At 58.6% G+C, this 18,063-nt stretch overlaps 12 protein-coding genes across 12 annotated transcripts; 8 read left to right on the top strand and 4 right to left on the bottom strand.

Annotated features, from left to right (window-relative positions):
- Positions 1 to 139: 139 nt before the first annotated feature.
- SPRG_10122 (hypothetical protein) lies at positions 140 to 1,533 on the top strand (the record flags this gene model as incomplete). Its single annotated transcript, XM_012349269.1, has 4 exons — positions 140 to 517; positions 567 to 1,035; positions 1,088 to 1,170; positions 1,225 to 1,533. Exons 1-4 carry the CDS (start codon positions 245 to 247, stop codon positions 1,531 to 1,533), a joined length of 1,134 nt encoding a protein of 377 aa, XP_012204659.1. The 5' UTR covers positions 140 to 244.
- A 224-nt stretch (positions 1,534 to 1,757) lies between these two features.
- SPRG_10121 (histone H2A.1) lies at positions 1,758 to 2,215 on the bottom strand (the record flags this gene model as incomplete). The annotated part of the gene is made up of 1 exon (XM_012349268.1): positions 1,758 to 2,215. One exon carries the CDS (start codon positions 2,213 to 2,215, stop codon positions 1,808 to 1,810), a length of 408 nt encoding a protein of 135 aa, XP_012204658.1. The 3' UTR covers positions 1,758 to 1,807.
- Positions 2,216 to 2,484: 269 nt separating this feature from the next.
- SPRG_10120 (histone H2B) lies at positions 2,485 to 2,918 on the top strand (the record flags this gene model as incomplete). The annotated part of the gene is made up of 1 exon (XM_012349267.1): positions 2,485 to 2,918. The coding sequence occupies one exon, from the start codon at positions 2,485 to 2,487 to the stop codon at positions 2,842 to 2,844; it is 360 nt and encodes a 119-aa protein (XP_012204657.1). The 3' UTR covers positions 2,845 to 2,918.
- Positions 2,919 to 3,336: 418 nt separating this feature from the next.
- Positions 3,337 to 4,687, bottom strand: SPRG_10119 (hypothetical protein; the record flags this gene model as incomplete). Its single annotated transcript, XM_012349266.1, has 4 exons — positions 3,337 to 3,692; positions 3,755 to 3,912; positions 3,973 to 4,051; positions 4,108 to 4,687. The coding sequence occupies 4 exons, from the start codon at positions 4,685 to 4,687 to the stop codon at positions 3,337 to 3,339; spliced, it is 1,173 nt and encodes a 390-aa protein (XP_012204656.1).
- A 157-nt stretch (positions 4,688 to 4,844) lies between these two features.
- SPRG_10118 (hypothetical protein) lies at positions 4,845 to 6,063 on the bottom strand. Its single transcript, XM_012349265.1, has 7 exons — positions 5,785 to 6,063; positions 5,660 to 5,733; positions 5,600 to 5,610; positions 5,452 to 5,547; positions 5,232 to 5,402; positions 5,063 to 5,187; positions 4,845 to 5,018 (listed from the first exon to the last, which is right to left on the bottom strand). Exons 1-7 carry the CDS (start codon positions 6,048 to 6,050, stop codon positions 4,850 to 4,852), a joined length of 912 nt encoding a protein of 303 aa, XP_012204655.1. The 5' UTR covers positions 6,051 to 6,063; the 3' UTR covers positions 4,845 to 4,849.
- A 332-nt stretch (positions 6,064 to 6,395) lies between these two features.
- On the top strand, positions 6,396 to 7,319 carry SPRG_10117 (hypothetical protein). Its single transcript, XM_012349264.1, has 2 exons — positions 6,396 to 6,765; positions 6,816 to 7,319. Exons 1-2 carry the CDS (start codon positions 6,416 to 6,418, stop codon positions 7,291 to 7,293), a joined length of 828 nt encoding a protein of 275 aa, XP_012204654.1. The 5' UTR covers positions 6,396 to 6,415; the 3' UTR covers positions 7,294 to 7,319.
- A 464-nt stretch (positions 7,320 to 7,783) lies between these two features.
- SPRG_10116 (hypothetical protein) lies at positions 7,784 to 9,733 on the top strand. Its single transcript, XM_012349263.1, has 10 exons — positions 7,784 to 8,053; positions 8,099 to 8,136; positions 8,191 to 8,553; positions 8,598 to 8,844; positions 8,898 to 8,978; positions 9,029 to 9,194; positions 9,242 to 9,333; positions 9,385 to 9,435; positions 9,489 to 9,599; positions 9,661 to 9,733. The coding sequence occupies exons 1-10, from the start codon at positions 8,033 to 8,035 to the stop codon at positions 9,679 to 9,681; spliced, it is 1,191 nt and encodes a 396-aa protein (XP_012204653.1). The 5' UTR covers positions 7,784 to 8,032; the 3' UTR covers positions 9,682 to 9,733.
- On the bottom strand, positions 9,639 to 10,438 carry SPRG_10115 (hypothetical protein). The gene has a single exon (XM_012349262.1). The coding sequence runs from the start codon at positions 10,396 to 10,398 to the stop codon at positions 9,736 to 9,738; it is 663 nt and encodes a 220-aa protein (XP_012204652.1). The 5' UTR covers positions 10,399 to 10,438; the 3' UTR covers positions 9,639 to 9,735.
- Positions 10,439 to 10,821: 383 nt separating this feature from the next.
- On the top strand, positions 10,822 to 12,932 carry SPRG_10114 (hypothetical protein). The gene is made up of 7 exons (XM_012349261.1): positions 10,822 to 11,307; positions 11,357 to 11,489; positions 11,536 to 11,553; positions 11,615 to 11,764; positions 11,806 to 12,153; positions 12,200 to 12,685; positions 12,735 to 12,932. The coding sequence occupies exons 3-7, from the start codon at positions 11,542 to 11,544 to the stop codon at positions 12,864 to 12,866; spliced, it is 1,128 nt and encodes a 375-aa protein (XP_012204651.1). The 5' UTR covers positions 10,822 to 11,307; positions 11,357 to 11,489; positions 11,536 to 11,541; the 3' UTR covers positions 12,867 to 12,932.
- Positions 12,933 to 14,088: 1,156 nt separating this feature from the next.
- Positions 14,089 to 14,712, top strand: SPRG_10113 (hypothetical protein; the record flags this gene model as incomplete). The annotated part of the gene is made up of 1 exon (XM_012349260.1): positions 14,089 to 14,712. One exon carries the CDS (start codon positions 14,089 to 14,091, stop codon positions 14,710 to 14,712), a length of 624 nt encoding a protein of 207 aa, XP_012204650.1.
- A 929-nt stretch (positions 14,713 to 15,641) lies between these two features.
- On the top strand, positions 15,642 to 16,169 carry SPRG_10112 (hypothetical protein; the record flags this gene model as incomplete). The annotated part of the gene is made up of 1 exon (XM_012349259.1): positions 15,642 to 16,169. The coding sequence occupies one exon, from the start codon at positions 15,642 to 15,644 to the stop codon at positions 16,167 to 16,169; it is 528 nt and encodes a 175-aa protein (XP_012204649.1).
- A 1,187-nt stretch (positions 16,170 to 17,356) lies between these two features.
- On the top strand, positions 17,357 to 17,934 carry SPRG_10111 (hypothetical protein). Its single transcript, XM_012349258.1, has one exon. It carries the CDS (start codon positions 17,365 to 17,367, stop codon positions 17,899 to 17,901), a length of 537 nt encoding a protein of 178 aa, XP_012204648.1. The 5' UTR covers positions 17,357 to 17,364; the 3' UTR covers positions 17,902 to 17,934.
- Positions 17,935 to 18,063: the final 129 nt, after the last annotated feature.

Here is an 18,063-nt window from a genome sequence, read left to right as displayed (position 1 = left end):
CTGGGGACCCGCCACGCGTTCCGCTCGAGTCGATGACGTGGCGCCTCGCGGCGCCGCCTCCGCAGCGCTACAACTACCGCCCGCATTTGCGCCAGGGCAAGACCATCGCCAAGAAACGATGGCATGCTCATGCTGCGTAGGCGGGTCGGGCGGTACGCTTGACGACGCGCTCTACCTCTTCGGCGGATTCGAAGACAACGGCGAGCGGTCGAGCCGCCTCGTTCAGTACAGCTTTGCGACGCAGATGTGGCGCACGATCGAGTGCAGCGGGAACGTCCCGTCGCCTCGCTGCGGGCACGCCTGTGCGATCGATGCGGCGAAGAAGGAGCTCTGGCTCTTTGGCGGCCAAGGCCCCGAGGTCGGCCTCAACACCAAGAACCTCTACGACGACCTCTCGATCTTGGACCTTGCGTCCTTCGTGTGGCGCCGCGCAGTCGTCTCGTGCGCCGGCGCAGACGGCCACGCCAACTTTGTGCCGATCGCGCGGCGCGGCCACAGCCTCGTCTACCACGACAACGTACTATCGGAAGACACTATTGTCCATCATTTTCAAACAAAAGTACTAGACGCTCTACATGTACGGCGGGTCCGGCCTCGACCGGATGCTCAGCAAAGACGCGTATTTTGAAGACCTCCAGCGCCTCGACCTTGCCACCTTGTGCTGGTACGAGCCGGCGATGACGGGCAGCTCGCCGGGCCCGCGCTCGCACCATAGCGCCATCATGCTGCATGGCACGAGCTACATGCTCGTGTTTGGCGGTCAAACGGCCAAGACAACGACAACGCTGCCGAGTCCGGAGCGCCCGCGGAGCGAGAGCCTCCCGCCCGACACGGGCTTGGCCAACAACCTAGTGTACGCGCTCGACGTGCGCACGTGTCATTGGCACGTCGTTGCGCCCTTGGACGGGACGCCGCCCAGTGCGCGGTATGGGCACGTGATGCAGCATCACCCGATCAACCCGTGCTGCCTCTTCCTCTTTGGCGGCAAGACGTACCGCGGCTTCGACGACGGCGCGATTCACTGCCTCGACCTCGGTGCGGTCGTTCTCCATCGAGGCCTAATGTAGAAAAAAGGTCGTCGGTGTAGAGCTCCAGCGCTGGTCGACGCTCGCCAGCGTGCCGCCAATCCCGCCGCGGATACGGCATGTGTTTAGCATCTATAAGGACCAAGTGCGCGTGCCAGTACACTTCTGCAGTCATCGTAGTGATGCTGGCCTGTGCTAGATGATGATCTTTGGCGGCTGTGGCGACAATGGCCTCTGCATCGGCGACGTCTTTACGGTCGAGATGCCGATGTTGCACAAGCCTCAACCACGGCGGCTCTTCTTCGAGCCCGACAAAGTCGACGACGACGCGTCGAGTGCGGCGCTGCCGTCGCCGCGCCCGCACACGATTGCTGGCTTCATGGGCTTCAAGAGCTTCCAGTTCACGCCCGCGCGACCAGAGCTCCCGCGAAGCATGATCCGCGTGAGCCCGATCAAGGTGGCCAAGCCGCCCGCAACCGCCAAGCCGTGGACGTCCGTGGGGCTGTGACACCCATGCCGTCGTACACTAGTGAATTGAATTTCCACTTTTAGTTTCTAGTCGGCCGTAGAGGCATGGATCTGGTACGGACACTAGATGTGCGTCGTGTTGAGATGTTGCCTCGCCGACACGAGAACTGGTTTCTAGATCGTACAGTAGTCTGTCTCTACACTGTGCCTGCTTTGCACTGCAGACGATGAGCTTTCTCAAAGAGTGGGTGGCTTTTAAAAAAGCCAGGTGAAGTGGAAGCGAGCTTCCGAATGAATGATGGAGGTGCACGGATTTACGCCTTCGTGGACTTGGCCTCCTTCGTCGGGAGCGACGTCTTCTTGGGGAGGAGGATGTTGTGGATGTTGGGGAGCACACCGCCCGACGCGATCGTCACGTCGCCGAGGAGCTTGTTGAGCTCTTCGTCGTTGCGGACCGCGAGCTGGATGTGGCGCGGAATGATACGCGACTTCTTGTTGTCGCGAGCGGCGTTGCCGGCAAGCTCGAGGATTTCGGCGCAGAGGTACTCGAGGACGGCGGCGAGGTAGACCGGGGCACCGCCACCGATGCGCTGGGCGAAGCGGCCCTTCTTGAGGAAGCGGGCAACGCGACCGACCGGGAACTGGAGGCCGGCCTTCGACGAGCGCGACGAAGCCTTGCCCTTGGCACCGCGGCCACCCGTAGCTTTACCCTTGCCAGACATCTTGTGCTTGTGTTGTAGAGATCAAAATCTAAAATGAGTGCTGGACGCGCGCCAGAATGGCCGCCGACCAAAACGCACCAATCATAGAAACGTACGAAATTATTCCGCCAATCAAAGGCTTGTCCCGCCAAATGTAGCCAATCCGAATCGAGAGGCAGTTCACGCGCCAATCAGACGCGTGCAAGTCGCGCCTTGGCGGTCGACCTGGCGCGGCTGGAGTTTGGTGGCGCAATTCAACTCATTTTTGAATTTCCATTCGAACCAGCAAGATGGCCAAGACCCCGAGCAAGAAGTCCGCCAAGGCCCCGAAGAAGACGGGCGAGAAGGGCAAGGCCAAGAAGGGCAAGCGCGTGGAATCGTACTCGACGTACATCTACAAGGTGCTCAAGCAGGTCCACCCGGAGACCGGTATCTCCAAGCGTGGCATGTCGATCATGAACTCGTTCATCAACGACATCTTCGAGCGCATTGCGTCCGAAGCCGGCAAGCTCTCGCGCTACAACAAGAAGTCGACCTTGTCGTCGCGTGAGATCCAGACCGCCGTGCGCCTCATGCTCCCTGGTGAGCTTGCCAAGCACGCCGTCTCGGAAGGCACGAAGGCCGTGACCAAGTTCACGTCGTCGGCCTAAATCTGCTGCGCAACCCCGCTTTGTCACAAAGCAACTACATCTGGTGTTTCTAAACACCACCCATAGCAACTGGAAATGCATCACACGAGCAGGATAGCTAGTGGCGCAGGAGACCGCTGCTAGATCCGGTGACTGGGACCATCAGCGGCTACTACCGACAAGGCGTCATATCCCAGTCGCCCATCATCGTGGCTGCACTGATTCTGCCACATCATGCACGAGGCCACCAGCACGTGGCGTAAAATGCACGCAGCGTACAAAGAACCCAATGCTTATTCCATCGGTAATGATCAGCGTGAATGAAGAGAATGCTGCACATGTCATCGATGCTCGCTTCGTCGTCGTCGGCCGGCAGCATGAACGTCACCGCTCTCTCGCGCGCCGCATGATCGCTAAAACGGCATCGTTGGCCCACTCGACCACCCGGAGACGGTGCTGGATCGTGCCCCGTGGCCAGCGCACCAGAGGCCGCCGGCACGACGCCACGTGTCCTTAAAGTGCAATGTGAACGCGCGGCCGGCAATCTCTGGCGTCCACAAACGCGAGGTTCAATGCATCGCGCTGCTGGAGCGACACGACGATGAGGCTGTGGTCACCGATCGTATCCGTCATCATCAGCACGGTGGAAAGGAAGGTGCGAAGCGGTGCGTGGACGGGCGGCGTCCATCGATCCATCTGCGACACATGATAGCGCAAGGAGACGGCGCGAAGCGTGCCATTCCCATCCAGCAGAAAGGCGGCGTCGCTCAAGTGATACGTCGTCCGAGGTGGCAGGCATGGAGAGAGGTGTGCGACGTTGCTCATCGCTGCCGAGATGCAATGACACGCGTAGTTGGTGACCTCGGTCGCTCTCGACGACGAGATCTCGGCGGTCGACAAGAGCTCACGAAGCGCTGTCGACGTCTACTACCGAGCTCGATGCCGTTGTCGCCGAGCCACGGGGCGAGCGTATCGGGCAGCGAAGCCTTTGTCGCAGCCGCCAAGTGCGACCGGTAGTAGGCTTCACTGGCCGGCAGATGGCGCTGGACGATGGACCACCGAAGATGCGGCAGATGACGGCGCAGTAGGCTTCGTAGCGTTGCGAGCGCCTCGGGACGCACGCGTTGGAGCTGGAACGTTCGGCGCTACATTGCCCACGAAAACTCCGTGCCACAAAAGCAGTTCATCGAGTCGCAGCCGTCGCCCTTGACGAGGTGCAGCTTGGGCACTGCGCAACGCCGTCAATCGCCTCGGAAAGCGCACACGGTTGTCCCAAGTGGTGACCGCCGACCTTGCAAACAAAGCACAAGGCGGCCTGGCAGCACGGTGACGTGATGAACGGCGCATCGCGGCGCCAGCGAAGGAAGAACGCCTCTCCGACGTCGTGGATGAGTGGCAAAATGGCGCTCAGAATGACATCGTCGTGGCCCGGAAACGTGGCACGAACGTAGTCGTAGAGCGCGTCGGTCGAGAGGCGGTACTGGCCGCAGCGCGTCGGAAGCTCTGGAACGTGCTGTGCGAGGTGTGTTGGCAGTGTGAGTGGCTGGATCGAGTCGCACGTCATCTCTGGCAGCAGCATCGATGTGTAGGTGTGGCAGCGCGGGCATGCGACGTCGCACGCTGACTGCACCTTTGTTTCAAATTGCTGGAGGTGCGGGTTCGTCTTGCCTCGCCGCTGCCGCCAGCGAACCAAGCTGGTCGGTCGAATGCAGATGGGGCACTTGAGCTGTGCGAGCACGCCGTACAGCATCGACTCGGCTTGGAGAGTGACGTAGACGTGCAGAGGACCGTGGGACAGGCGGTATGGCGTGACGACGGCCTCGTCAAAGCAGACTTGACACGTGGCAGCACGAGGTGCGAGCATGCTCTCGACGCAGCACATCAACATGCGAACAATGAACGACCTTTGACTCAGACAATATATGCCTATCCCAGTACTGCAACCGGTCCAACAGAGAGATGCTGTGAATGCCAAGACCCAAGGCGTGGACGACCCTTCTATTAACACGGATCGTCGACGAGGGGCTTACTGCCACTGTCTCGCGAGCTTGTAGGGCACGACGAGGTGCTTGACAAAGTTGCGCGCTTCGCAGAGGCGGATGTTCTCGTCCAGCACGTCTTCGTCAATACCAAGACGCCACGCAATGTCGTAGCGCGCCGGGTTGGCGTGCAGCGTCTCGAGGTCGTCCACAAAGCTACGCATGCCATCAGTCCATATCCTCTTTCAAGAGCTACGCACCGGCACGCATCGTCGACGCTTGCAAAGTTGCCGTACTTGGTGAGCTTCTCGCGGCGGCAGTAGATGAGCCGCGCCATCTCGCGCAGGTCGTACTCGGGATGGTACTGGACAGCCCAAAAGTCACCCTAGCGCAACCATGGTCCCTTCCATCACACACGTCACGACGTACGTTCAAGAAGCGCACGGCGACCGACTGCGTCGACGTGAACGCGTTCGCGCTCAAGGTCAAGCCGCCCGGGAGCACGTGCGTGATCTCGTCGTAGTGGCTCGTGAACGCGTCAAAGACCGTCGACTTGCCCTCGTACATGGGGTGGCTCCGGCCCTCGGGCGTCAATTGGATCTATCAACACAGAGCGTTCGCCGCGTACGATGCTACACGCACATCGCACCTTGCGGGAAAGGCCCATTTCTCGGCCGTTTGGATTCTTGGCGACCTTGCCGCCCGCTGCAAAGACTGCAATCTGCGCGGCCCAGCAACTCCCAAACTAGACGCCACAGGATGAGGCCATGGCATGCTTTCGTCAGCGTCGCATCTACCTGCGGCACGCCTACAGGATGGCATGAGGCGTCTGGAGCACCAAGCATGTGTTGTAATACCATAGGCGTAGATCTGCTTGGCGAGGTCGATTTGCCGCACCGTGCGCTCGTCGTCCGTTTCGTAGACCGTCAAGCTACCGCGAGGTCGGTAGGTGGGACGGTCACGACAGTATTGCTACGCGTACCTGCAGCCTGTCCAGACGACGCCATCGTACTTGCTCAAGTCGGGTGCCTGGAACGGGCCGTCTGCCGGGTGCAGCACGTCGTGGGTCACGGCCATCGGCGACACGGTCTTGAGCACGTTCGCGTACAGCTCGGACGCGATCGTGGCACCGCCCCGCTGCAGCTCGGCGCGGCCTTCGGGCGAGTAGCCCTCGACGATGAGGAAGCGAAGACTGCTAGCGCTCGTCGAGAGGGCGCGGGCCCGCGGGAAGATCGCTCGGACGAGCATTGCGGTTTCGGGCGACAAAGGCAAAGTGGTTGCAGGTTCAGATCTTATGGGTCATAAAATACAATTCTATTTCGTTTTCATTCCTTTATAATATTATCTATCTTGTGTATTGGCGCATCTATTTTTATTCCATGCTCCAATATTATGACAGATTCTCGCCGGGTGGGGCTGCAAAGGGCCACGTCATGGCCAACGCGGACCATTGCAAAGAAACACGATTTCAATGGAAATTATTATCATGCGTTTTATTTAATTCTCATAAAGATTCTATACATGATGCAGATCAGATCATTATATTGCAGTGCGATTTCATGCTGGAAGATCGCAGTTGAAGATGCTCATTTTGGATTTAGAGTCTTAGCAGCATGGCAGGGCGCGTGGCGAAGAAGGTGGCGATCGTGACCGGCGCCGGCGGTGGCATCGGCCGGAAGAGCGCGCTGCTCTTTGCCAAGGAAGGCGCGAAAGGCGTCGTGTGCGCGGACCTCAACCTCGAAGCCGCGCAGGAAACAGCCGACATGATTGCCAAGCTCGTGGGCAAGCCCAACGTCGCGACCGCGATCCGCGTCGACGTCTCCAAGAGCGACGAGTGCAAGGCCATGGTGGATGCTGCCGAAAAGACGTATGGCCACCTCCACGTGCTCTTCAACAACGCCGGCATCATGCACGGCGACGACGACGATGCGATCGCGACCTCGGAAAAGGTTTGGGACCTCACGTACGTGCTTCGATGGCGCACATTCGATTGCTCATAGCTATATGGCATAGCATGGACATCAACGTGAAAGGCGTCTTCTTTGGCTGCAAGCATGCGATCCCGGCGCTTCGCCGGGCGGGCGGCGGCTCGATCATCAACACAGCATCGTTCGTCGGGTGCATTGGCGCAGCGACGCCGCAGCTGGCCTACACGGCGAGCAAGGGCGCGGTGATTGCCATCAGCCGCGAGCTCGCCGTCATCCACGCCCGCGAGAACATTCGCGTGAACGCGTTGTGCCCGGGCCCGCTCAACACGCCGTTGCTGCAGAAGTTCCTCGACTCGGAGGCCAAGAAGCAGCGCCGCCTCGTGCACGTGCCGATGGGGCGCTTTGGCGAGGCGGCCGAGATGGCCAAAGCCGCGCTCTTCCTCGCCAGCGACGATGCGTCCTACATCACTGGCACCAAGTTCATGGTCGACGGCGGTATCACGGCCGCTTACGTCACGAGCGAGACCGAAGTCGACCCGTTCGGCGGCCCCAGCGAGATCTAGTTAACGAGCATCCTAATCGAGTGCATACCTGCGTCTAGCATTCCTCGGTCGCCAGATGTCTACGGTGGCTTCCATGGTACTCTAGTAGGATGGTAGAAGAAGAACCAGAGTCCAAGCAGCCGCTGCTTCTTCTGCCAGCTGACGGCTTTGGCTTGAAGTAGACCGCCCATCGCCGTCTGCGTTCGTTCTCAGAGTCGAAGATCGCAATGGCCACTTCAAGTGGCCGCTGATTGGTGCATCACGTATCCAAGAAAGAAGCTTGCTGTTTGTATACCATACTCAAGCCTATTACTTGGGCTTGGGCAAGATTCAAGTAGTGACTATCTGGCCCAACGACGACGAAGCATGTGGCCAACGTTGCAGGTAGACGGCTGCAGGCAGGAGGTGCATGGCCTCATCCGCGCATGCGATCGTAGAAGACAGTGCTTCGGCAGACGACCAAGCTGGCGCGCGCCCCCGCGGCGACGTTCGCCTCGGCCACCACGTAGGCCGTGACGTCGAGCATGGAAGCGTACGATGCTGTAGGTTTGCTGTCGAGAACCCGTACACGCTCGAGCCCGTGGCGCATGTGACGGAAGCGTCTTCGGCCAGCGTCCTGGACACGATCGATCGCGTAAAGAAAGCGCAGCGCCACTGGGCGGCGACGACGACGCTCGCGCAACGCCAAGCGATTGCGACCAAGTGGGTCGACGTCCTCAACGACCAAGTCGACGAGATCGCGACCGAGATTACGCTGCAAATGGGCAAGCCACTGGCGCAGGTGCGTCCTTTTGTATACTGCACCCTCTTCCGCGACCCCGTCTAGGCCAAGGGGGAAGTCCGTGGCACGATCCAGCGGGCCAAGTACGTCGACGCCATCTCTTTCTTCGTACCATCTCTCGTCGCATGCGTATCTAGGGTCATGATTGCGCTCGCGGAGAAGGCGCTGGCCCCAACGACGTTTCCGCACGACGACGACGACAAGCTCTTCCGCTGCATTACGAAGGAGCCTGTCGGCGTTGTCTTTGTCATCGCGCCGTGGAACTACCCGATGATGACGGTGGTCAACTCGGTGCTGCCGGCGCTCCTTGCTGGCAACGGCGTGCTCCTTAAGCACTCGCCGCAAACGCCACTCTGCGGCCGCCGCTTCCAATCGACGCTGGAGGCCGCGGGCTTCCCCGTCGACCTCCTCCGCGCCGAGCAAATGGCCCATGGCACGGCGGCCAATGCCATTGCGCATCCCGATGTGCAGTTCGTCTCGTTCACGGGCTCGGTGCGCGGGTGCGCGTCGATGCATCGCCCATATATGTCAAGGTGTGTCCTAGGGGCCGCGACGTCTTCCAGACGATCGCCAACAAGAACCGGTTCCTGAACGCGACGCTCGAGCTTGGCGGCAAGGACGCCCTGTACATTGCACCGGACGCCGACGTGGCCGCCGCCGCCGCGGGCGCCGTGGACGGCGCGTGCTACAACGCAGGCCAGTCGTGCTGCGCCGTCGAGCGTGTCTACGTGCATACATCCTTGTACGACGAGTTCCTCGCCCTCGCAACGAGCCATTTTGACGCCTATGAGGTACATTCTCTCTGGATAGCACCATGGCGCAACATCTCTCTCTCTCTCGCTAGCTGGGCGATCCGCTGCAGCAGACGACGACGCTCGGACCCATGGCGCTCAAGGGATCCTCGACGGCGACGCTGGCACACCACGTAGATGACGCGCTCGATATCCCTCGCCCATGGCGCACGTATCTGTGTAGGTGGCTGATGCGGTAGCCAAGGGCGGGCGGGTGCTCACCAAGACGGCCGCGCCACGCGAAGTGCAGGACGCAGCGGGCCACGGTCGCTTCTTCCCGCCCACACTCGTGGCCGACTGCACGCACGACATGCGCCTCATGGTCGACGAGTCGTTCGGTCCGATTCTGGGTACGAATTGGGTTGGATGGTAGCGATGACGACGGGTGCTGGCGTAGGCGTCATGCCCGTTGCCTCGGACGACGAGGCGATCCGACGCATGAACGAGAGCGCGTTTGGCCTCACGGGTGGCATCTTCACGACGAGCCACGTACGACGCTGCAGCGAAACCTGGTACCGACGACGATGATGGAGGTAATAGGAGCGCGCGATGACGATCGGCCGCCACTTGGACGTCGGCACCGTTTACATGGTACCGTCCAAGATCTCGCGTGGGCAGAGACGAAGATGGGTTCTATGTGGTAGAACCGCTGCGATGCTGTCGATCCACACCTGCCGTGGACCGGCGTCAAGGACTCGGGCAAGGGCCACAGCCTCTCGGAGCACGGCTTCCAAGCCGTCACCCGCTTGAAATCGGTACGCTCTGCTGCGTTGTTGCGTTGACGATCGAGATGAACGTCATCTATGTCTTCATTAGTGGAACATGAAGCTCGCGTGATCTTCGCGGGCAGTCGACCCGTCCATAGTACAAGTACTTTCGGTAGTCGAACCCTTAGTCGTGTTTGGCGTGGGCGACTAATACCGGTGGCTTGGTCTCGAGCATGCGTTGGTACTGCTGCACAAAGATAAGGAGGCCTGCGAGCAGCGAGCTCCGGTTTTGCTCGAGCTCCAAGAGGCCCAAGAGCACTTCTTGGAGCAGGTCGGCGCCCTGGATGGCCGAGAGCGCGAGCACATATGTGCGGATGTCGGCGTCGTCGGCGACGGCCTTGGCGAAGATGAGCGTGAGGATGAGAGGGACGGCGACGCGCGCGAGCAGCGGCAGCTCGTACTGCGTGTACACGTTGCGGTTGACGGCCACGGATGCGATGACGACGATCGCGACCTTGGGCAGCGCCGCGCCGAGGAGTCCGAGAAGCAGCCCAAAGCCCAGGCTCGGCACGGACCAGAGGCTCGTCGGACCAAGAAGCGCCTCGGGACTCATGGCGATGCCAATCAAGCTCATCTGGAGAAAGACGTAGGCGCGGGGCGCGCGATGGCCGGCGACACCAAAGCCCGCGGCCAGCAGCCCCACGGCGGTGAGTACGGCGAGGCGCAGGTCGGCCGTCGCGGGCGACGATGGCGCCGCCACGAGCACCGAGAAGGCCTGCTCCATGGCCTGGAGCGTGTCGAAGAAGCTGTTGAGGGCCACGAAGCCGCGGTCGTCGATGGCGAGCATGCTGCGCTGACTACTGGGATATAACGGCAGCTTCAACAAATTCCCGTGTTGCATTTCAATTTTACCGCAATTCTTTCGACTAACGAGCGACTAAAGCACGGGCGTGGTTAGGCTGCTGCGTCGCGCAATCGATACCGCGCTTCGACCAGTGCACGACATCATACGAAGCAACGATCGACCTGTATCCACGGGATCGCGTGCGCTAGAGGACCACTTCCAGTCGTTCGTGGCGACCCTGGCCCGTTTCTGTTTAGTCGATGGCGTCGACTAAATTACACTATTTCAATGACCACAGTATTTTGAAAAATCGAACTTCCCACGTGCCATTTTTTTATCCGATTTGGATGCTACACTTGATACTTGTATGTCGAATTGGATGTTGGAATAAAAAGGGCGTCAGACCCATCGACCAATCGGCGATTCTGCGGCTTAAAGCGAACGAGTGGAAGATGGCCGGCCGGGGACGTGAACTGGTACTGCCCGCGTGGATGCAGCAGCAGCAGCAAGAGAACGGAGGCGCACCGCCGCCCTCCATCCTGCCGCCGCCGGGCCATCGCGACCAATATGCGGATGCGCAGGAGCCGCGCCGCGACCAAGGCTCGCGCGATGCGTACCCGCGCAGCGATCGCCACGAGCGCAGTGACCGTGATCGCTCGTCGCGCAGCGACCGCTACGACCGTGACCGCAGTGGACGCGACTCGCGTGGTGGCCGCCACAGCGATCGCGACACGCGCGATCGCCATGATGACCGAAGGCGGCGCGATCGGTCGCGCTCGAAGGACCGGTCGGCGCGCCGGGACGACCCGCGCGACCGCCGAGGCAGCAGCAAGCGCGATCATGGCGAAGTGAAGAATTCGAAGGCCTTGGTATTTATTCCTTGAGCGGCTCGGGGCGCGTGCGCACTCGACGGTACGCCATGGCGTCGTCGCACCTCGCACCTCTCTTATCGCCTGATCAGATTCGACGTTTTGCCGCCGGGTGTCACACAAGAGAACGCGGCTGCCTACGCAGCCCAAGCCATCTTGCAGGCCAACTTGGCGGCCCTCTCGGGCGTCGTCGGCCCCGCGTCGTTCGGCCCGCCCACGTCCAACGTACGTCCAACACATGTCTATGTACAAAGGCTCATGTATCGCGTAGGCCTACATGCACCATCAAGTACGACGAGCGCTCTCTCTTCTATCGATGGTCCTCGAAAAGCTCATGCGCTTTGTCACAGGCGTTTGCCGGGAACCAGCACTCGCGCCACGCCCGCCGTTTGTACGTTGGCGGCTTTGGCGACGTGCCCGAGCAAGAGATCGAGCGCTTCTTCAACGAGGTCATCGACAAGGCCTTGGGCGAACGCCAAGAGCACGGCAGCGTCGTCTCGGTACGTCCCCTCTTGTCATCGGTTGCATTTACATGCTGCAGGTGTACATCAACCGCGAACGCCACTTTGCGTTCGTCGAACTCAAGTCGATCGAGCTCACGACAGCGTGCATGGAGCTCGACGGCGTCTCGTACCACGGCCAGCCGCTCAAGATCCGCCGCCCGAACGACTACAACCCGTCGGCGGTCAAGGACGTGGGTCCGATCCCCAAGCTCAACGTCAACGCGCTCGGCATTGTCTCGACGTCCGTCTCGGACGGCCCCGGCAAGATCTTCATCGGCGGCCTCCCGTACCACCTCAACGAAGAGCAGGTCAAGGAGCTCCTCCAGGCGTTCGGTGCACTCAAGTCGTTCCACCTCGTCAAGGAGCTCAACACGAATCTCTCCAAGGTACCATATTCGGAAAAAACCCCCGAGACGAGGCGATTCTGCGTAGGGCTATGGGTTTTGCGAGTACATGGACCCGGAGGTCACGCAGGTCGCGTGCGCGGGCCTGAACGACATGCAGATTGGCGACAAGACGCTCACGGTGCGTACGGCGCTGACGGCCGGCGGCCTCTACCCGCCCGACCACCCGCACGCGCCGCCGCAGCAGCTCGGCAACCCGGGCGTGACGACGACGACCATGATGCAAGCCGCGACGTCGTCCAACCCGCTCCTGTTGAACGTGGATCCGATCTTGCAGCAGCTGCAGAAGCACCAAGCGATGCCGCTGCAGATCGTGCCCAGTGTGCCTCTGGGCGCGCCGTCGCGCATCATCGTGCTCCTCAACATGGTCACGCCCGACGACCTCACCGACAACGACGAGTACCAGGACATTTGCGACGACATTCGCGCCGAGTGTGAAAAGTCGGGCCCGATCCGGTCCATGGTCGTGCCGCGCCCCGGCGAGACGCAGTACCAGACGGCCTCGGTCGGCAAGGTACACCTTTCTTCTTGGTTGGCATGATAGGCTCAGTGCTTGGCGCTAGATCTTTGTCGAGTTTGGCGAAGTCGTCCACGCGCAGCACGCGTCCAACGAGTTGCACGGGCGCGGGTTTGCCAACCGAACGGTTGCCGTCGAGTTTATGTCGGAGACCAAGTTTGCGCGCCGCGAGTTCTAAGCCATGCGACCACATCGGTTCGACTCGTAGGAACACTGAATACAAGCATTTTCTTCTCGCCTTGCGCGTTGTCGGTGGCCATAGCAAGAAGGTCTTAAGCACCATGGAGTGAGACACTGACTGTATTGTTGGCAGTATGGGCTCTGGAACTGGCATCGTCGTACCCTCTCACAGCTGCGCAACAACGATCCCAGAAGGCGACGCACGACGTGGCCATTTGGTACAGAGGATCAAGACACCATTATTGTGTCGCCAGTTCAAATCTCAACCACAAGATCGTTGTTGTTGAAGTGGGTCTTCTATTACTATAGATAAAACTATGCTAAAAAATTGTCGGAATTTCTTCGTTGTGTACACTCGGTTGAGGAACTTGGTCAACCACAACAACGGGCTGGAATCATTGCGTGGTTGGAGCTCAACTTGCGGTTGCGAGCGTTCAACCGGTCGGCAACCTCAGGCGCGTGTCTGGCGAGCTCTCAGAACTCAGATGTCGAGTGATGGTTTCTCAACAAGTGACCATCATTCGGCGATTGCTGTTGGAACGTCACAAATGCAGTAGGATCCTGTGGCGGCTAGCGGTCTGCGGGCTGGTCTGCGTGGCCACGACGGTGGTTCTGCGTGGGAGATTATCTATGATGAAGCTTTCTTATAGCTGTATGCATTCTAGCTGAGACGCGTTCAATCAGTCGCAGGCAACACACTGGTCTGAACGGTGCAGTCTGGCACCCGATTCAAATTCCGAGTCGGTTGCCCAGCAATGTTCATGCTAATACCTCGCACTTTTCATCCCTTTTGTCTGCCGTGGGCTGTGGCGCGTTCCATTAGCGTCATAAATGACATCCCTCGGTGGAACCGTCTCTTGTTCCGTCTACCACAGGTCGAATTATCGTTAGTATGCACACTTGATGCTGCTGCTTGGCGCTAATGTGTCAACCCCACAACCCGAACGACACCAGTGGACGGCGACACCTGCTCGTACAATACGCGGCGTACACGTACATTACAGACAGATATGTAATAGAATTCCAAAGTGTACTTGTACGTACGTACAATGTACATTGGGATATCCCAGGAGCGTCCCACATTGCAGGATTTACAAACTTGCAGCACACAACCCAGGAGGACAACTGATTCAGGAGCGAGAGACTTGTAGGAATAGTTCTTTTGTATGCCCACAGGCCAGGACGGTTAAGAGCCGAGTGTTGGTGTGCTCGGTGCGAGCATGGGACACCTCGCTTCGTTGTTTTCCATGTCCGAGTCGACTGTCTACTTCATTTACAAAATGGCGACTTCAGCACCATCGCCGTGCCTCTTTGACGGGTGCACCAACCCGTCGCTGCCGTCGCGCAACAAGTGTCACTTTCATCGGTACCGCTCCAAGTGCAGCGTCGACGACTGCTTCAATCAAGTCTACGCGCGGCGTCTCTGCGTGAGCCACGGCGGCAAGAAGCTCTGCAAGCACCCAAACTGCGCGACGCCCGCCCGCGTCGGCGACTACTGCACCAAACACACGACGCGCGTCCCAGTCGCTTGCCAATTCGCCGGCGGCTGCGCCCGCCCCGCCACCGCCGGCGGTGTGTGCACACTACATGGCGGTGGCACACCGTGTGCAGTCGACTGCTGCTTGATGCCGGCGCGGGTGGGACAATTTTGCTGGAACCACCGCAACCGGATCATGCCAAGTACGACGGCGATGACGCCCGACAACTGCGACGCGCTGGCACTCATGCTCGATGAATGGGCCTCGACGGACGGACCCCACTTGGAGCTTCAGGACATTGATTTGGACGGCATCTTGGACGACATTATCGCATTTAGCAGCGCGTCACAAAGCAGATACGATTGAGCAGTAGTCGTCGCGGTTTCGGTCTGTATTAGTTGTTAGAGCTACATTGACACCCGACTTGTATTTATAAACGTGTTTTGCGATACCTTACACTACTACAGCCCTTGTCGGGTCTCGATTGGAATCTGCACTTGCATGCGAGTGCACACTTCGGTATCGCTTCCTGTATGACCGCACGCATCGGACGCAATTGACTTCAGCTCAAACTATTGGCGCCCGAGACGACAATCCGCCAGGGGCGCATGTCTTCTCTGCATTTGTAATCACTGCACGTTGGCGTGTCCGAAAAATCGATCTTCCGTTGGACTGCCACGTACCCCACATTCATCACCTTCAACGTCACCGGACGCACACAGTTTTTGAGACAACTGGCTTTTTCATCCACGTGGCGCCTCGAGATTCGTTTGCGCTTGAAATGGCCACAACGAGGCAACTTTTGCATAATTTTAGGCGCCGCGGATGTGCCCGCAAGCTTCTTGCTGTCGCCAGAAGGGACAAAGTATCGCACGCAGAGCGATTACCAACGTGGCGTTAGCGTTGGACTCGCGCGGTGACCGTCATACTACGATAGTAGCTTGTTTGGCTTACAAACAAACAGCGCGCCACTGCAATTTTGCAGAATTCCTCCGATGGACTCTTCATTATCTCGTGTTTAAAACACATTGCCCATATAACTGGGTATTTGTATAGGATTGCGAATAAAACCCGCCTGAATCGACACGTTTTGGACACGACGCTGATTTCAACAATCCAGTTGTCGCCCACGGAGCGGCCACGGTACGCCAGTTCGTGGCGTCTGGCGATCGGCGGCAACACATGTTGTCAAGGAGAAAATAAAGCGTCGCGCACGTGAAGGAAGAAGTCCAAGTGCCCTTTTGCGGATCCCATATTTCAAATTTCTTTTGATGAGCCAGCACCAAGTTCCAACGATGCCAATGACGTGCGTCTTCAACGGCTGCTTGGCGCCCACCATGACGTACTCGGACAAGTGCTCGTTCCACCGGTACCGCTCCAAGTGCCAGGTGCAAGACTGCTTCAACCAAGTCTACGCGCGGTCGCTTTGCGTCGGCCACGGCGGCAAGAAACACTGTGCGTTTGACGGCTGCGCAACGACCGTGCGCACGGGTGACTTTTGCGCCAAGCACTCGCGCAAAGCCAAGCCTCTGTGCTCCGAGCCGGGCTGCGAGCGCGCCGCGCACCAATGGACCAAGTGCACGCACCACGGCGGCGGCAAGCCGTGCTCCATTGCTGGTTGCGCCCTTCCCGCGCGCATTAGCGGCGTGTGCTGGCCCCACCGCAACCGCGTGCTGCCCGAGCCTGCCTTTTCCAACGAGACAGACGGCGACGCGCTCATCTTGATGCTGGACGAGTGGATGAAGGATGAACCGCTGATGGCGCTCGACGACGACGATGTCGACTTCCACGGCATTTTGGACGACATTCTTCTCTCCATGTAAATCCTTCGACCGCAGAGGGTGCGCTAGTACTACCTACGACACCGTTTGGATTATCATAATTTAAATAAACAAAATATAGCTTCCTAGTAGACCGTTAAGAGTTTCAGCCGACTTATTTGATAGTACCGATAGACGAAACCACCCAATAATGCCAGCAGTGCTCATTGCACCAATATAAAAGCATCATGACAAGTGTGGAAACATGGGGTTAGGGTTTTCATTGATGGAATCGAATGCATGTGAGCAGAGCAACCGCGCGACTTGATTTCGAGCTTGCTCATGTTGCTAGGCTGTGGGTGGTGAGATTGGAAACTTCGGTTGCCAAGATAGTATCGTATCATGAGGGGACCACATCTCAAATCGACGTGGACCAATGGATGTGAGCCACGCGATCTTTGATGCCGCTTAAATAACGCGGCGCCAAAGATTGCATGTGTAGTGGTGCTTGATTTAAGAGAGTTAGAGTCCAAACTCTGCTCGGAAATCGTGTTTTCTTCTCGAATTTACTAGTCCTTGCGTTGATCTGATTGGGTTCGCTTTGGGTCGTCGACGACGTGCTTTTGTGCGCTTTGAAGCGTTGACGGCAAGACGATCACTCGCAAACCGTTTTGGCGAAGCGAGCCGGCAGGGACGTGAATGATTGCATCCACCGAAATAGTGTACGTCGTCGTCACGCCACCGATACTTCAATTGGCACAACGGAGCGACGCCGCCAAAGACACCCGTGCTTTACAAACGAACGGCAGTGCGTGGGACAGGTACACCGGGTCAATCTCTAAATAGTGTGAGATTTTGGCGCATGATCGCTTCAAGGATGCTGCCTGCATATAAGCGCCGCTTTCGCTACCCTCTCTCGACATGCCTACAAGCATATTATGCACATGCAGCTTGAAGGCAAACGCCAGTCGAAATCGCCCCGTCTTGTTTTGCTGTATGCAACAACTTGCGATGGTGACGTTGAAGTACGATGACACCACTTGATTCGGACGAGAATGGTGTTACATCGTATTAAACAGACCACCATGCTGTCTGTTTACAACAGACGACTTAGGTTGATTCGATACATGCCTTTGTTGCCAAAAGGTTTCCAACAGTGTTTTATACAGTGGACCACGCGACATGGCGAAACAAATCCAGCCGACGCCACAAGATCGCTCGGGCGTGACGATGTCATTTTCGAATTTCCTCTTTCCTCATGAACTGCCTCTTCAACGGGTGCTCGAAGCCGGTCGTGCCATCTCTCGACAAGTGCGCCTTCCACCGCTACCGCTCCAAGTGCAAAGTTGACGGCTGCTTCAACCAAGTCTACGCCCGCCTTCTCTGCGTCAGCCACGGCGGGAAGAAGACGTGTCAGTCCCCAGGCTGCGCCTCGCCCGTGCGGATCGGCGATTTCTGCACCAAGCACACGACACGGTCCAGCATCACCTGCTCCGTGGACGGGTGCACTCAAGACACGGCCGCCGCCAACCAAACCACATGTCCGCTCCACGGCGGCAGCAGCAACTGCGCCGTTGACGACTGCGTTAAGCCCGCTCGCATGGGCAAATTCTGTTGGCACCACCGCAACCGTGTGCTCTCCAAGCCCATGCCGCAAGACGCCTTGCCGTGCAACGACGGCGACGCGTTGATCCTCATGCTCGACGAGTGGATGATGGACGAGTCGCTCGCATCCTCGCTCGCAGACGACTTTATCGACTTTGATGGGATTCTAGACGACATCATTTCGTTCTAAACTCGATGTAAACAATCTATTTATACTTGTACCAACATTGTCCAACGTCAACTGCACAGAGCGACTCTGGATGGTGCCAGTAGAAAGTAAAAAATCAAGTCGAAACCGAATTGGAGTCGTGTCCAGCGTTTGAAATCGGATATATAGTCCTAATTAGGCACG

Source organism: Saprolegnia parasitica, assembly GCF_000151545.1.
Source record: "Saprolegnia parasitica CBS 223.65 unplaced genomic scaffold supercont2.52, whole genome shotgun sequence".
Taxonomy (NCBI): domain Eukaryota; phylum Oomycota; class Saprolegniomycetes; order Saprolegniales; family Saprolegniaceae; genus Saprolegnia; species Saprolegnia parasitica.
The sequence above is the reverse complement of the archived record's forward strand: the minus strand, read 5'-3'. Positions and strand labels throughout refer to the sequence as shown.